At 36.8% G+C, this 17,186-nt stretch overlaps 1 protein-coding gene across 1 annotated transcript in view; it reads right to left on the bottom strand.

Moving 5' to 3' along the window:
- Window positions 1-10,435: 10,435 nt before the first annotated feature.
- slc7a5 (solute carrier family 7 member 5) overlaps window positions 10,436-17,186 on the bottom strand; it is a 52,351-nt gene continuing 45,600 nt past the window's right edge. Inside the window, exon 10 of the mRNA XM_049484028.1 lies at window positions 10,436-16,672. Within this exon, the coding sequence (XP_049339985.1) occupies window positions 16,620-16,672 (53 nt within the window). The 3' untranslated portion in view covers window positions 10,436-16,619. The remainder of the gene's footprint in view (window positions 16,673-17,186) is intronic.

Below are 17,186 nucleotides of genomic sequence, written 5' to 3'. Positions count from 1 at the left end.
CTCCTGAAGACAGAGCTCTTCAAAGAGCACTTACTCTCCTAACACCTCTAACACACTAACTACTTTTAACCTCATTTCCTTCTTCCCCTCCTTCACTCCTCTATCCCATTATTTCCCTTTGACCTCCTTTAAGCCCTATCTAAAAATGTTTTTACCTTAAACTTCTATTCCTTTTGTACTTTACTATTACACTATATGTAATGTAATGTAGACACCTGTCTTGCTAATTAGTTGACATACCTTGATTGATAAATCAAAAAATTTAAGTTATTTCTGTTAGCATTGTGGGTTTTGTCTACGTGTGTAACTCAATTAGTGCTATCCAAGAGGCCACAGGACTTCCCACCTTACTTTGTTCTGAGAATTGTGCTTTTAGTGTCGATCGATTCAGTCAGGGAACATGAAGTTCTCTCTCCCTGTGTGTGTGTGTGTGTGTGTGTGTGAGAGTCAACATGCCTGCGTCACTAGACCTTTTCAGTGTGGTCTCATCCTCAGGGTTGTGACTGAAGTCAGCAGCTCCAGTACAGGAGATGAGAGAGGCTGAGCTAAATTGATGTACCTTATTGGACAAGTATTGAATGTGATCAAAACAAACAATACTATCTTTTATAGGAAGGGAAATTATGCTGGCTATGATCTCTCTGTTGCCCAGAAACAAGAATATGAGTAATCACACTCAATAACTCTCAGACACATACACACACACACACACTGAATTGTTAACGGCAGATCCACATCCACCACCTGCTACCAAAATCAATTGCATTAGTCTTGACTAAGGGCCTTTCAGACATAATTCTTAAAAAACATAATATTTATAGGGTGAACCACATATTTGTAGATGCTAAATATTATACAATAATTAACAAAAATGCAGTAATAATATAGTAATAATTTTGGAGTACATTTAATGCAGCGTGAATCTAATTTAATGCAGTGCATTATCCTTTATCTGTGTTTAATGGTGCTATATACATCCCTGGAAAAAATAAGAGACCACTTCAAAATGATTAGTTCCTCTAATTTTACTAGTACTACTATTTATAGGTATATACTTGAGTAAAATTAACATTTTCTATGTGTGTTATTCTATAAACCAATGACAACATTTCTCCCAAATCACAAATACAAATATGGTCATTTATTTACAGAAAATTAGAAATGGTCAAAATAATAAAAAAGATGCAAAGCTTCCAATCCTTAAATAATGCAAAGAAAACAAGTTCATATTCATTTAGAAACAACAATCCTAATGTTTTAAAACTTCAGAAATCAAAATTGGATGGAATTACCCTGATTTTTAATCACAGCTTTCTTGCATCTTGGCATGCTCTCCATAAGTCTTTCACACTGCTTTTGGGTGACTTATTCCACTACTAGCATCAAAACCAAAAAATTCATCTTGCTTGAAGGACCAGTGATGTTTGGGTTGGAATTGGGCAGTTTGATCTTTGCGAATGATGCATGAATCAAGCAGTATACAAGGTTATCCTGGAAGAAAACTTGCTTCCTTCTGCTTTGGCAATGTTCCCCAACTCTGAGGACTGTTTTTTCAGCAGGATGCTCAATTCCACAAAGCTAGATCAATTAAATTGTGGATGAAAGACCACCAGATCAAAACAGTGTCATGGCCAGCCCAAACTCCAGACCTGAATGTCAATGAAAACCTATGGAATGTAATCAAGAGGAAGATAGATGGTCACAAGCCATCAAACCAAGCTAAATTGCTTGAAGACCTTAAAAGTAAAAAACAACCAAAAGCAGTGTGAAAGACTGGTGGAGAGCATGCTGAGACACATGACAGCTGTGATTAAAAATCTGGGTTATTCTACCAATTACTGATTCTGAACTCTTCCTTAGATAAAACTTTTGTATTGTTGTTATTTTCTTCGCGTTATTTAAACTTTGAAAGCTCTGCATCTTTTCGTTAATTTGACCATTCTCATTTTCTGATAAAAAATTATATTTTTATTTTATATGGAATTTGGGAGAAATGTTGTCTGTAGTTTGTAGAATAAAATAAATGTTAATTTTACTCAAACATATACCTATAGATAGTTAAATCAGAGATTATTTTGACGTGGTCTCCTAAATTTTTCCAGAGCTGTATATAACATAAGTATAACTGTTACAATGAATGTTAATAGAAAACCCTTGAGTGGGTCATTAGAATTTTAGTCTGCTGCTTCTGACCTTCACGAGGTTGCACACCCACATGACACACTGCACTAACGCTGCTTTATGGGAAACTGGCACATAGTCAAAACAGTCTTGTATTCCATCACATGCATTAGTCCTGAGACATCCTCGAAATGATCAGCTGGAAAGCACCTTACTAAAGAGCACACCTGCCCTGCAGGCAGATGCGTGTTTCCATTCATACCAAACCTGTTGCTTTGTAGGCACATGTATTATATGAAGCTACTAAGTGTACTAGTGTAAACTTTCAAATATATTTTAGCTGTGTCCAAAATAATGAAGTGAGTTTTCTCAAAACTGTTGTAAAGCTAAGTACTTTAGTACTGTAACCGTGTACTAAATGATGAGCGTTTCTCAAAACACTTTGTAACTTACATACTTAAACTCATTCATAAAATTATGATGAATCTGAGTCATAGCTAAAACAGATATTCATGTAAATCAGCATTTATATTTATAAAAAAAAACTAAGTTGCATCATATAAATTACATCCCATGCAAAACAGAAAAAAAAATCTATTAATATCCTAAATTATGTAGTTCGCAAATGACATGTATTACATAGACCTCAGCTGTATACAGTACAAGGTCAAAAGTATGGACACATCTTCAACTGATGAATTTATTCTGTGCAACAGACCTCTTGGTCTCCCTTTCCTGGGGCGGTCCTTATAAGAGCCAGTTTCATCATTTTTGCAACTGCACTTGAGGATATTTTTAATGTTGTTGAAGTTTTTTTTAGATTGACTCACCTTCAATTCCTAATGTGTTTTATTTCTTTATTTAGTTGGGTAGTTCTTGCCATAATATCAAATTACTCTAATTATTACTACGCTATACCAACTGATGCTCTCAAACACATTAAGAGGCAAGAAATTCAAGTCATTAACTCCTGATGAATTCAGCACAGCTGTTAACTGAAAGCTATTCCAGGTTACTACCTTATAAAGCTGGCTGAGAAAATTCCAAATCTATCATCTAAGCAAGAGGTGCTACTTTGTAGAATTTAAAATATAAAACATATTCTGATTTGTTGAACACAAATCTTAGTTTGCTAAATAACACCATATGTCTTTTCTTCATAGTTTGGATGAATTTGGTATTAATCTACAATGCAGAACATTTTAAAATAATGCATTTTTTTATCTATAAATGATATAACGGGTAAATATATATTTGTTTATTCCAGAGTTTAAATTATTTATTTTACGTAAAACAAGTAAGTTGATTTATGTACACAAGATTAGGATTTTAAGAAGATAAATTTCATGATTACTACAAAATATTGCTTCTGTTTTGCTTAAATATTGGATCTGAATTGCTTACATATTGCTTCTACAATGCACTACCTTCTCAACCATTTATGCAGAGAGTTATTATCCCGTATGAATTGGAAACATTTTGATGTACTGTAGTAAAAATACATTACCCCACCTAAAACATCCTGCCCAAACAGGGCTTATAAAGACTTTTGGGACACACTTGTAATGTAAAACTGGAGTTTTTAAAGTTACTTTCTAAAAGTTGGTAAGAAATCGTTACAATTATTGAAGCTGTAGATGAAAATGGAATAAAGGAGGTACAAGCAACTATCTATCTATCTATCTATCTATCTATCTATCTATCTATCTATCTATCTATCTATCTATCTATCTATCTATCTATCTATCTATCTATCTATCTATATATATATATATATAATATGTTCTTTTGTGAATCAGAATGCTGTTCACCAAATGTGGTTGCAACATCTAGACAGTTGCTAAGCTGTCCAACTAAGCTTCTTTAATATTTTTACATTCTACTACTACTAAAATACATTTATTTTCAATGGGCACATATGTAGCTGAAACAGGAAGCCTAGTGCATCCTAAATGTATCAACATTAACATTTTAATAATATAACATTATAGTCATTATTGTGTTTTGGGGAGGGGGAGGGGGTAGTGCACTATAGGACTCTGGGGCACAGCTTAGGCTTTTGTCCTTAATGGCATTTTTTCCCCTTACATTACTTTAAGTAGTTTTAAAACCAGTACTTTTACGCTTTTACTTGAGTAAAAGGCTTGAGTTGATACTTCAGCTTCTACAGAAGTATTTTAAACCCTAGTATCTACACTTCTACCTACAGTATAATGAATGTGATTACTATTTGAAACCTTTGTTTTTAGCTGCTTTGATATGGTGTCGCTAGACCTATTGGCAATACTTCAATACAAGGAATAGACAAGCCGTGTGTACATGTGCAATTAATGTACACCTTTTTCTGTAATGTGTCATTTAAAGTAGCTGAATGCATTTATTGTAACGGGTGTCAACAAGCACTTAGACATATATAATGTGTAATTGTGACATTAAAAAAGGAAACAAACTTTATTAAAAAAAAAAGATGAAAAGTTCATCATAAAATAGTAAGGGCTGTTTTTGTAGATCTGAAGGGGAATACACTTATTGTAACATTTGTACTAACAACCTGATATTAACATTTACTAAAATAATTAATAAAATAAATAATAATTCAAAATTCCAAAAATTTTGTGATCCTCATCAACAGAAAATATTCTACTATATAAAACTGATGGGTACATAAAAATTTGTGTTTTGCAGCTTTTTCTTTTCCTTTTTGAGATTCAGGTACACTGAGTTCTGAGCTCCCAGTGGAGGATTAGCTGTATGGTGTAGTATCTGGTGGCGAGGTGGTGTGAGAAGCTGCAGAAAGGAAAATCAAAGCCACTCTGTTGTGTTGTGTGGATTTGACCACACCTGTGTCCATTCTCAGGCTCGATTGTGTGTATTGAGTTTCCTGTACAGCAGCCGCTCCTATTTCCTCAGTGTGTTTAGCAGTGTTTACTGATCTGAGAGCCTGCCTAACACGCAATAAAATCTGTTAATCAGCTCAGAGCTATATTACACACACAATGTTTAAATATATTTTTACACATGTACCTTTATTTTGAATAATACTGCATACTTAATGATTTCTCAATGTTTCATTTCACATAATTTATATGAAAGGATGATATTTCGGATATCAATGTTATATGAACTTCATTCTGCATATTATTGATATGTAACATAACCTCCCAAAAGTGAGTACACGCCTAATATTTTTGTAAATATTTGAGTATACCTTTAATGGGACAACACTGAAGATATGACACTTTAATACAATGTAAAGTAGGCATTGTACATCTCGTATAACAGTGTAATATACTGTACCCTCCAAATAACTCAACACATAGCAATTAATGTCTAGACTGCTGTCAACAAAATAGCCAAATCTTGCCAAAAGTGTCAATATTTTGTGTAGCGTGTATTATTTTCCAGCACTACCTTATCTCTCTTGGGTGTGGAGATCTCAATGACTCAATCACAGATCTGATGGATGTTAGAGACCTTGTGCTTCTCCACCTTCGATTTGAGGATGCCCCACAGATGCTCAATAGGGCTTAGGTCTGAAAAAATGCTTGACCAGTCCAATAACTTTACCTTTAGTTTACTGTACAAGGTTGTCATCATCTTGGAGGTGTGTTTAGGGTTGTTGGTATGTTGGAAAAAACTCCCATTCGGCCCAGTTTTCAAAGGGAGGCGATAAAGCTTTGCTTTAGAAGACCATGACCATGATGCTACCACCACCATGCTTGACTGGAAGCAAGTGACAGTTGCCTTGGTGCTTTTTGCCAAGATACCGCCAAACATGCTGGACATCATCTGAGCCAATCAAGCGTATCCTGATCTCATTACACAGCAGGACATGGTTCCAGTTACCCATGCTCTTGGACTGCTGGTCTTCAAAAAGGCTTTCTTGTGCGTCCGCTTCAGAAGAGGCGCCGTTCTAGGAGAGTACCATGCAGATGACATCAATGCAGTGTGTGGTGTATGGTCTGCGCACTGCAGGCTGACCACCCAATTCTTTAAGCTCTGCAGCAATGCTGGCAGTACTCAGCATGTGGACTCTTTGTGGTTTTCTTGCCATAAGGTGCCTGTTGAATATCCAATGGCCAGTATGACAGAATTGTACACAAAACACCAAATGTAACATCCTTTCTGCCCATTCACACCTGGGACCTTGTAACACTAATATGTCAGTGACGATTAATTGGGCACAATGTAGTCATTTTCACTTAGCGGTATACTCTCACTTTTGTGAGATACTGTATATGAATCATTCTGGATATCAATGTTTTAGATTATTAGATATTAATGGTATTATACGCTCCTGTTCCACTTCCACACAAATATATTTTATTGTGTTTATTTGATATTGTGTTTGTGGTCTTAGTGGTGACACAGCAGCTGGGACCTGCTGGTGTTCCTGCGGGAAACACTTTCACTCTTTACACACATCATTGTCACTGGGGTCTAATGAAGGAGTTTCCTACACCTGGGTCAATACAGTGAAGTCCTACAGGGTGTTGTGTTTGTTCTGTTCAGTACACCAAATCAACTTACCAGCAGAGTGTTTGCTGTATATGGATTACTTGATTTTAAAAATAACTTAGTTTATTTTAGCTACTGTATTGGTTATTTTTCCGACAACACCGTCACATAGGGCAGACGTTACTCCCCGGGATGCAAAAAAAGGTAAAAATATACTGTAGTGAATCTGCAGTAATGTTCTGTGTTTACTGACTGTTACAAATCCAATGTTGTGTTTAGGGTATAAGACAAGCGTGTGATTGGGGAAGAATGGCGCCATAAAGTAAATGGGAGGCTTGCCGTGTGTGTGAGTTTTTGAGAGAAAGGCGGAGAGACAGGGGGGCTCGCTGTGTGTGTGTGTGTGTCTGTGAGGTGGAGAGACAGTGAGGTTCGCTGTGTATGAGTGTGTGTTCAGCTCGAAAGCTAGTTTTAGCCTGTTAGCTTTTGCCATGATTGCGGCCGATAAAGTGATGACTGTAAAAGTCTTACTCGTCCTTTTTTCCAAGGAAAATGACCAAAATCAACGCACAGTGGCTTCGATAAGTAACTTTAATCTGATTACAAGATTACTAACGCATTTACATGTTACTGAAAAAAAAGTAACGCGTTTTTGCCATTACTGGTTGTACCTCCAGAAATGTAACTACACGTCATGCTACAGCTAGGATTAGCACTCCAAACCTTGTATTCCTACACACACATTCCCATCCTCACAGTTTAAACTGCAGAGTGATGGTGATACCCCAAAGCAGAAGTATAAACACACAGAGAGGTGTAGGGCATTAATGTATGCTATGTTGTAGACCAGGGGTGTCCAAACTACGGCCCGCGGGCTATTTGAGGCCCTTTTCCTTTTTTGGAGCGGCCCGCGAGGTATTTTAGAAATAGAATGAAAATTGGCCCGCTGTTAAGCAGGTTTTTATAATGTGAGATTCAAAGTTTGAACGCTAGGTGTCCGAAACGGGCCAAAGAGTCTAAAAGCGGAGAGAGTGCGCATTTCTAGTGCAGAAAAACGGGGCAAAGAGTCTAAAAGCGGAGAGGGTGCGCATTTCTAGCGCAGAAATACGGGCCAAAGAGTCTAAATGCAGAGAGGGTGCGCATTTCTAGCGCAGAAATACGGGTCAAAGAGTCTAAAAGCGGAGAGAGTGCGCATTTCTAGCGCAGAAAATGGGCCAAAGAGTCTAAAAGCGGAGAGAGTGCACATTTCTAGCGCAGAAAAACGGGGCAAAGAGTCTAAAAGCGGAGAGAGTGCGCATTTCTAGCGCAGAAAAACGGGGCAAAGAGTCTAAAAGCAGAGAGAGTGCGCATTTCTAGCGCAGAAAAACAGGGCAAAGAGTCTAAAAGCGGAGAGAGTGCGCATTTCTAGTGCAGAAAAACGGGGCAAAGAGTCTAAAAGTTGCCGTAATTAAGGAGTTTAATATTAAGAGACATCATGAAATTAAACATCAATTTGAAAAATCTTAGTTTACACAACACTGTCAAAGATAAAGATAGTAAGTATACATAAGTACACATAAGTATAAACTAGCCTTAAGAATCCATGCTCACCTGAAACCCGCCTGGATTATATTCCACTCCAATGAGCCCATATGCAAATGTTTACTGGATTACAACAGTAGCTCTACCTGTGCTTGTTTAGTCTCTTGCTATTTCAAGACTTCTACAATTCCCTTCTGTCCAGTCTTTGTGTACCAAAAGACTAAAAGAGACCCAACCTAGGAGACGAAGGAAGAACCACTGGGAGAAACAAAAAAAAAAAAAACATTTTAGGTTTGAAATTTCTGAGTGGCTATTTGTCATGCTCTTATATCATCTTAAAACTTTTGCCCTCAGCAATGCTCACTGGGGGCTATCGCAACATTTCAGAACAAGTCTAGACAATATCTGATGTAGGAAGCTCTACATGAAAAAATACCAACTGAACCAACAGTGCTGACAGCTGAAAAACTTTAAACTGTCTGTGTTTGGCACTTACTCCAGCTTACCTCAGCTGTTTTAGTCTGTAGGATTTTCTAGACCACTGGGTAACACAACTCTGTTGCTAATTAGCACCATGCAAACAGGGGCCACATCCACCAATAACTTTAACGAAGCAACATTCAGCTGTGTGGCTGTGACCTACAGCAGGGCAGATATGTTCTTCATGTTCTGAGAACTTTCTGAGTATGACATGCAAAAGCCTATAAACACGAGTCTCTGAAAACTTCAGGGACGTGCTCTGTCATAAAGAAGGAAGGCCAGAGCTGTTTACTATGAATAGGGCTTCACATGAAAAAACATTAAGTGCATTAAGTGCAGAAAGGAATACTTGGTAAATGGGATCATCCAAAAACACACTTCTCAAAAAAACAGTAGTTGCAAAAATAGTTGCGGATTGAAATGCTATTCAGAAAGAAGATAAAGGTTATTAGAAACTATAAATGATAAAAAATGTAGACTGATATAAAAAACGTTTGGTCAGCTGAGCTTCACGTACATGTAGGGCCCTATTTTAGTAATCTATAAGCGAGTCGTCAACCACACAGCTTGATTTTGGGCGTGTCAGTGTTTCTCGAAACACCCAAAAGGCATAAACTAATTCTCTTAATTAATCATGGCTGTGTTTTGGGCTAAATTGAAACAAACCAATCAGCGTGTCACTTGCCATTCCCTTTAAGAGCCAGGTGTGCTCGGACTTTGGCGGATTGGTATTTTAATTGCGCAGCACTTCTGTGCTTCTCAGCAAAGAAAACTGACCTGCATGTTTACACTGTGAAGGTACATAATCAGGTAATTTACGGGAACAGCAATCTTATTTTACTATGTATTTTGTTTATTGTTGATGTTAAATTTGGATTTTTGCGCTGCTGCATGTCCATGTGTGTGTGACTAGCAGGGTATATGCACTTTGACTTTTTGATAATGTCAAAAATGTTGGTGATTTTGGTGATATATGTGATTTATGTGATATGGCACACCCCGACTGTTAGTTGATTAATTCTGGCTGAAACTATTTTTTGAAGATAAGCAGGTTTTTAGATTTGGGATTGTGCTTTTGAAAATTTTCCAGTTTACCAGAAAATATTACGTCATTTTTGATTCCCAGGACATTCTCAAGAGAATTAAGGTATAAGGTATTTGACATAAGGTAATGTCAAAACTTAACTCAACTTTGGAGTCCCTCAGGGCTGAGTGCCAAGCCCAGGGTACTTTAAATACATTTGTTGTTGACAACAGCTGCATTTTAAAAATTAGAAAAACTGTACAAAATATCTAAGACAAAAATCCCTTCAAATTAATCATAAATGTCCTGTGCTTTGTTTGTATTATAGTGAGGAATTGGATCGATTAATACTGTAAGATTAATTCTTCTGTTGTGTTCATTTGTTAGGAACAGCAATGGCGTTCCCAGGTCAGTTTGATTGTTTAATTATCCAACAAAATTCTTACAAGCAGTGTGAATATTTAATTACTAACTACATTATAGATTATATTTATAACATCTGTACCTGTGTGTGATAGGGGTTAAATATGTCTCACAGTAGCAAAGAAAGAAATACACCCTTTTACGTCCAGTTTGACTGGTGGGTCAAATTGACCTAAACATTATCTATGTGATATCTATGTGAAACATGCAGGGGGTGGTTGCAAATATAAGAGATTAACCATGTTTATATTATATGTTAATTATAAAAAAAAATAGTTTTAACTGATTTTCCTAGATCATCAATCTTTAAAAAAGGGTCAAATTGACCCATAACATAACCGGAAAGTTAACTGTGGAGCCCTTAGCTGCTGTTTTCACTGAGCACAATTCACAATTCACAAGTCAAATTACTTCAGGATTTGAATTCTTTTATTTCTGGAAAAGAAGAAGAAGACAAAAGAATTGCAGTAGACGTTTCACACAGAACACAGGAGAGAATGCACTAGAGAACAGTACAGTAGATTTTAAACACAGTAGATTTGTCTTCCAACTCAGCAAACAGTTTCATTTCAGGGACGAGCCACGACAGAGTAGCTGAGAGCACAGAACATCGAGGACATCACTGAGTTTAACACACGTCCGAGGACAGCTGAATTGCAAGCGGCGGCAGATTTTACAGTACATGTAACACACTGCAGTTAGACTGAACCATGAGAGTGTGATTAAACACTGAGTCTGCCCTGAGGTCAGTGTGTGTGCGAGAGAAAGAGAAAAGCTTCAAATATTGGAGTACTTGTGTGCTCGGAATGCAGTTGGCAGCGTTTTAAGAAAGCGTGTGTGTGTGTGTGTGTGTATGTGTGTGTATAAGATGGAGGGGACATATACATATCACAGGATCTTTTTTGCTATTTTGAGAAACTTTTTTGATAAACTTTTACTTTCTTATGCTTACATGGGCCATTCTCACAAAACAGCTTCAAACCATGTTCATAAATATTGGTACATTAATGCTCTGAAATGAACAAAACTGGAATTAAATCTGTTATATTGGTTTATATTAAAAGTTGCCGTGAAAGTATTATGATTAGGGATGCACCAAATATTTGGCAACAAACTGATTTGGCTAAAAATGGCACAAAAGCACTTTCAGTAACCATCTGAATAAGTAAAAAGACCAGGCAATGACTATTTCAGGTTTTTGGTTGAAGAAGCTGAAGAAGCTCTACAGGTCTAAAACAGTAACGTTTGCCTGGGTAGCTAAATTAGCCATAGCAATTGTTGAGTCTGAATTTCGCTGTGACAATTTCACCTGGATTGTCCTTTTTTTTAAATAGTCAGTCCTGGAAAAATAAATTGATCTCAAAAAGTCAGTGCAGTGTCTTATAGAACTTCATGCTTCCCTCTGATGACGACTTTTACGGAGTTCCGGATTTCATTTTCCAACAGGACGTGGCACAATGCCAAAAGTGGTCTTGCATAATATTCGAATTTTCTGAGATGCAGACTTTTGATATTGAATTTTTTGCGATGCACATGTAGGTGGCAACTTGAGTATCACTGCAGAGGAACATTCATAATTAAAACAGCATTGTTGAGGTAAATATATGACTAAAATTGCACTACAAATGTACCTAAAGAATTGACTGAGGTAAATTGTGCTTTATTGGTTTATCTTCAATACCTATTTTTAAATTGTAGTTTTGTGACAGATTTTACTTTCGAAAGCTAGACAAAATATGGCCAAGAGTTTCATTTTGTTTGGTTTCAACACAAAAAATATCATATTGTTGCTAATCTCTAATTATGATTTACTTCTAAAAAAAAGTACTTCTACCTCTACTTACTGTATGTCTACAGCATTCACATATATAAATGGAGCTACTTGAACACGACAAATAAAAACGTGATTGCTTTCATGCTTAAAGGCATCCAGAGAATTGCAGTTTAGCTAAAAATAATGCTTTATTGAATTTCATTATATAACCAATAATCGATATTAGATCCTGGGTAAGCTGATGCTTTGCTTCACTGCTAAACCATGTTAAGTTTGCTTTACTATTTTAATAGTTTTCAGTTTTTAAAATGCTGTGTGATTTAAAATAGCAGCTGTTTGGCTCATGGTGGAGGAAAGAGAGATCACTGACGTTAGGGCAGACTCAGGGCAGAAGGTAAAATCACACATAAGCGGACTATCAGTAGGAATTCACAGACAAACGTTACCCGTCAGAGGAAACACGATCGCAAACATGATCATGGGAGAGAGATCTTTCAAATGAAACAGCAGGAAGACAGCAGCTCTTTGAGCTAAAACAGACAAAGAGAGACCAGTATAGACCGGTACAGACCGGCACAGACCGGCACAGAGAAAAAACAAATTAAAATGAACACTAAAAATAATATCAACAAACTCATTTCTGAAACACCTTCAAAAATGCCCTGTAAAAAGATTAGAGCACTAACTAAAAACCTACAAATAAATAAATATATAAGTAACTTTCTACAGTACTATTTAAATTAGTCAACGGGTAGTCGGGTTAGCTGGAGTGTTAGTCGATCGGCTATATGGCTATCGGCTTCTAACATACGTAGAAAATTCTGTCTAAACTCTTGCCGAAAAGATGGGACGCCCACAAAACCAATGTAGCTGTGGTCCCGGTGAGCATTCAGAGGAGTCCAGTCAGTCTCTGTCAGTGTTTCTCTGTTTCTAAATCACACTTAGAAAAAAAATACTTCATCCCTCCATTTACATCTACTGTAGGAGGAGGATCGTAGTAAACTCACTACACTGCATATGTAAAAAAAAAAATATAATAATAATAAAAATGATCTAGTCTTATTTCCCAATCTTCCCAACCCCTATTAATACATATTTCCCATCTAACCTAAACCTCCCCACCCCATAATTCATCAGTATCTCCATGCAACAGCACCCCCCCCCCTCTCCTCCCTTCATACACATCAACTGCATTCACTCTCTATGACCAAACACACTCTTCTCCATCACTTATCTCAATTACTCAACATCTCAGACAAACATCACCATCCTGCCGATACAAAGCTCCATCTCACACACACACACACTTGCTCGCTCACACACTCAGAGACACACAGACACACGCTCATTTTATCTCACAGTCTTAAAGAGACATCAAACCCAGCTGCTTCTTCACAGGTAAAACATCATCACTGTAGAAGTAGAAGTAGGCCTCCACCATTTTGGTCTCAACCATTTTAAACAGCCCAGTGGAGTCGTAGTCCATCAGTAAACGGATACTGCTGAAAATAACGAATATTAAACTTATACTGATGATGAAGTCTCGGAACCTACTGTACATAATGGGCAAAATCCTAAACAAATTTACTGAATCTCACGCCATTCAGAGCTCTATAGTGAATGGCCCTGAGCACCCCCTGCTGGACTAAAACTCCACTAAGCCAATTTAATTTGGTAAACCACTTTCACACACTGTGCGTATTCCTAACTACGGTGCCATTCAGTACATTCAAACACACACACACACACACACACACACACGAAAACACACTTTACACAAATAAACGATAAAAAAAAAAAGAAAAATAGCAATAATAAAAAGATTCCATCAGTCTTCATTACTGAGGCACTGAAAGCTGGGACTTTGGGTTCTCTAATTCTCTAGATCTCAACGATAAATTAAACATGACATGTTTGTTGCATCATGTTTAAGTATCCCAAGATATTTCACTGCATAGTGAAAGAAAGGACTTTGTCTACATTAAACTTTGCGTGGTTTCATTAAACTTAGCTTAGCTTAAGAAGACTCAATAAAGCATAGCACAAATAGTAAGGAAGTTTGTGTTTGGTAGATGATTTCTTGGCATTAAGTCTTATACTGTTGGAAATCCTGTTAATTTCCTGTTTAAATGTTGTCATAATTGTAAGCAACATGCATTTGTAGGATGAGAAGTTAAGCTGAGTATGTGGGTTGTGCCCACACTGAAAAAAATGCTAAGTAAAATTTGCTTTAAAAAAGTTTTGTAACTTTCTGCACTTGCTTTTTTTTAAGTAAATTTGATTTCAGATAAATGTAAGTACAATAAAGTAAATAAGTGAACTGAACTTCAGTCAATCCTTTCTTTTAGTAAACTTTACTTAATTTATTTTTTGCTGAATCAATGCTTTCTTTAAGTAACCTTTACCTAAATTAACATTAAATTTACTTAATAACAGCAAGTGCAGAAAGTTGCAAAACTTTTAAAAATAAATGTAATTTTTTTCAGTCCATGCCAAACAGCTTATTTTGCTATCTTGTCGCTTGATGTTCTTGGTGATCTTCTTTGGGACACTCACATGTCCCTGCCTGTCTATAACATCCCCTGTTATATGGAACTCTACTCTATCCAGATATAGAACAGGCCCTATCCAGATAATGCAAATGTGGCATAATGCCGATTCTTGGAGCAAAACCTACTGACCACTGTAGAAGAGACCGCTCTCACAGGTGCTGCCAATCAATCAGGTACTAGAAGCTCAAAACAAGTGTCAATAGCAAGAGGAAAATAAGCTGTTTGGCAATGGCAGAGAGGATTTGGCAAATTTTTCATGGTCACATCCCACATACTCAGCTCTACTGCTGATCATCCCACAAATGCATGATCCTTACAAATGTGGCTCCATTTACGGTATAAGATTTATTGCCAAGAAGCATTGTTCCAAGAAAGAAAGAATCTACAAAACACAAAGTTCCTTACTTTTCATGTTATGTTTATTTCCTGCATAATTAGAATTCTAAGAATTATGAGTCTATACAAACTCAAAATTAAACTATCTGTACTCAAAACAAAACTGATTTTAAGTTGTCATTGATTCTACAGTATATACACTCACTGAGCACTTAATGAAGAACACCTGTGCTTCCTCTTATTTAAGAGCAGGTGGATTTTCTTGCATATTGTGGGCCATATTATACTAATCAATATTTGCTTGAATGCTACAGGTTATATAAGTATTGTTGTTGACCATGTGCATCCCTTCATGACCACAATTTACCTGCTTCTAATGGCTACTTCCAGCATGGTGGTGATAATGATGATAAAGATGAACACAAAGCCTTTGAAAGTCTTTGAAACTGTTTTTAAGAGCATGAACAATAAGTTTAGTGTTCTTCAGTGGCCTTGCCAGTCACGGGATCTGAATACACGGTTACAATTAGAGTGCACAGCAACTGTATATATTGTATATAATTTATAGATTATATATATATATATTTTTTTCATATTTTGACTATAATTTTAATAAGAATTGGGGGGGGGGGGAGTTATCATTACTAATGAAAATCAAAATCTGAATGTTCATACTAACAAATCAATAAAATTCTCCATCAAAATGAATGGAATACATTTGTCTTTCTATAGACTTGACCATTGAAAGTCGCAGCTCACTTTAAAGAACCAACTTTCTAAAGCATGAAATGATCAACACATTATAAAGGCACATATTTGCCTGTATATCATCTGTAAAGCCCTGACTCTGAGATTTTCTTCACGCATTTTGATCCCAGGTAGACATGGTTTTACTCAGGCATTTACAACATAGACAGCTCTCTAAAGACGAAAATTGTAAGTTCAATGAGGTACGGAATGGAGACAAGGCTAATGGGAATGATGATGGAGTTTTACAAACTCACGTACAGTGTAACTGAGGTACTGCATTTACTGTGTACGACAAAGAAAATACAAAATAGTAAGTGCATGCATTGTTGAGAGCCCAATCTTAAAGGGATATGATCCCTGGGATCAAAATTCTTTCAAAAAGAGTAAAAAGTTCAAATAAATATTATTACATTTCTACATGGATAAACGAAACACACTGCCCTGTTTTATTCTGCTGTAGATTGTTTGGAGAAAACTGTAGAACGTGTGAATTTGCAGCTAATTTTGGTGAATTAGCTTACTGTAGGGTAGTGTAGGTCAAGCATCACTGTAAAAATATAGATAACGATGAGCCACTTTCACCCGAGTACACACACATTCTGAGGATTAATTCTAAATCAAAAAAGCTGTTTTTTAAAACCAGTTACACTGGCGAAAACAACAAGCTTACTGCTGGGCTCCATAGCAATGCCACACTACACTCACCCATTAACATACTGTCTATAAAGGTTCACTGTATATGTCCAATAGGGTGTGATTCTGAACACCAGAGGCCATAATTATTAGAATGTCACTGGAATGTCAAACAAAAGCTGGTAAAAAATGGTAAAAAAAAAAATAATAATAAAAAAAAAATAAAAACTACTGACTGACTTCTTGAGAAACCAATAGAACAGAAATAAGTAAATAAAAGTTTAGGAAGAAGAAAAAGAAGAAGAAAAATCTTCCAATGGTTCCAATAGCCTGCCACATTCTTGGTTGCCTTATCTCAGCATATCAGGTTTAAACGGGCAGGTATAGGAGGAGATCATGCCCTAGCCAGGAATCTCTGTTTAACTGTCAGGACAGGGCACGGGTAGAGTCTGCTTGGCAGCAGTACGGGAGGTTAACAGGGAAAAACAGGATCAGTCTGTTTGATTTGTGCGCAGAATGAGGCTTTTCGTCTGCTCTCTCCGGTTGGTTTTCATGACTGAGGAACCACCTCCATCATTTTCTGGAACGTGGCTGTGGTCGAGACTGCAGGGAGAAGCACAACATACAGCTTGTTATAAAATGTAAACAAAAGTAAAATGTAGTAATTTGACAGTATAATACTGTATAAGTTTTAAATCTAGACTCAAAACATTTTGAATAATGTCTCATCGCAATTTCTGTAATTTTTCTCTTACTGTTGTCCTTCTAACTATTCCTCTCACAGCTCACCCAGCAAATATAAACCCTGCCCTATTCATCTCTTTCTCTTTATAAAAGCATTCTAACCCCTTTCTCTGGTCTCTCTCTCTCTATCTCCCTCTCTCGCACATGTGCTAAGATGCCCGGCCGGCCGGTCTGCCTGGATGTGTCCATTTGTGGTTCCAGCTTTTCGGAATCAGCCCTGTCCTTCTACTGATCAGAATTAACTACATTTACCTTTCTAATGCCTGCTTTTTTCTAATTCTTTCCTTTCTCTTTACTCTATCTATCTCTTTTACATGTATGGAGATGCCCTGTTCCTGATCTTGCCTATCCTGGCTCTCCACTGCCCGCTGTT

This window comes from Astyanax mexicanus, chromosome 10 (genome assembly GCF_023375975.1).
Source record: "Astyanax mexicanus isolate ESR-SI-001 chromosome 10, AstMex3_surface, whole genome shotgun sequence".
Taxonomy (NCBI): Eukaryota; Metazoa; Chordata; class Actinopteri; order Characiformes; family Acestrorhamphidae; genus Astyanax; species Astyanax mexicanus.
The sequence above is the reverse complement of the archived record's forward strand: the minus strand, read 5'-3'. Positions and strand labels throughout refer to the sequence as shown.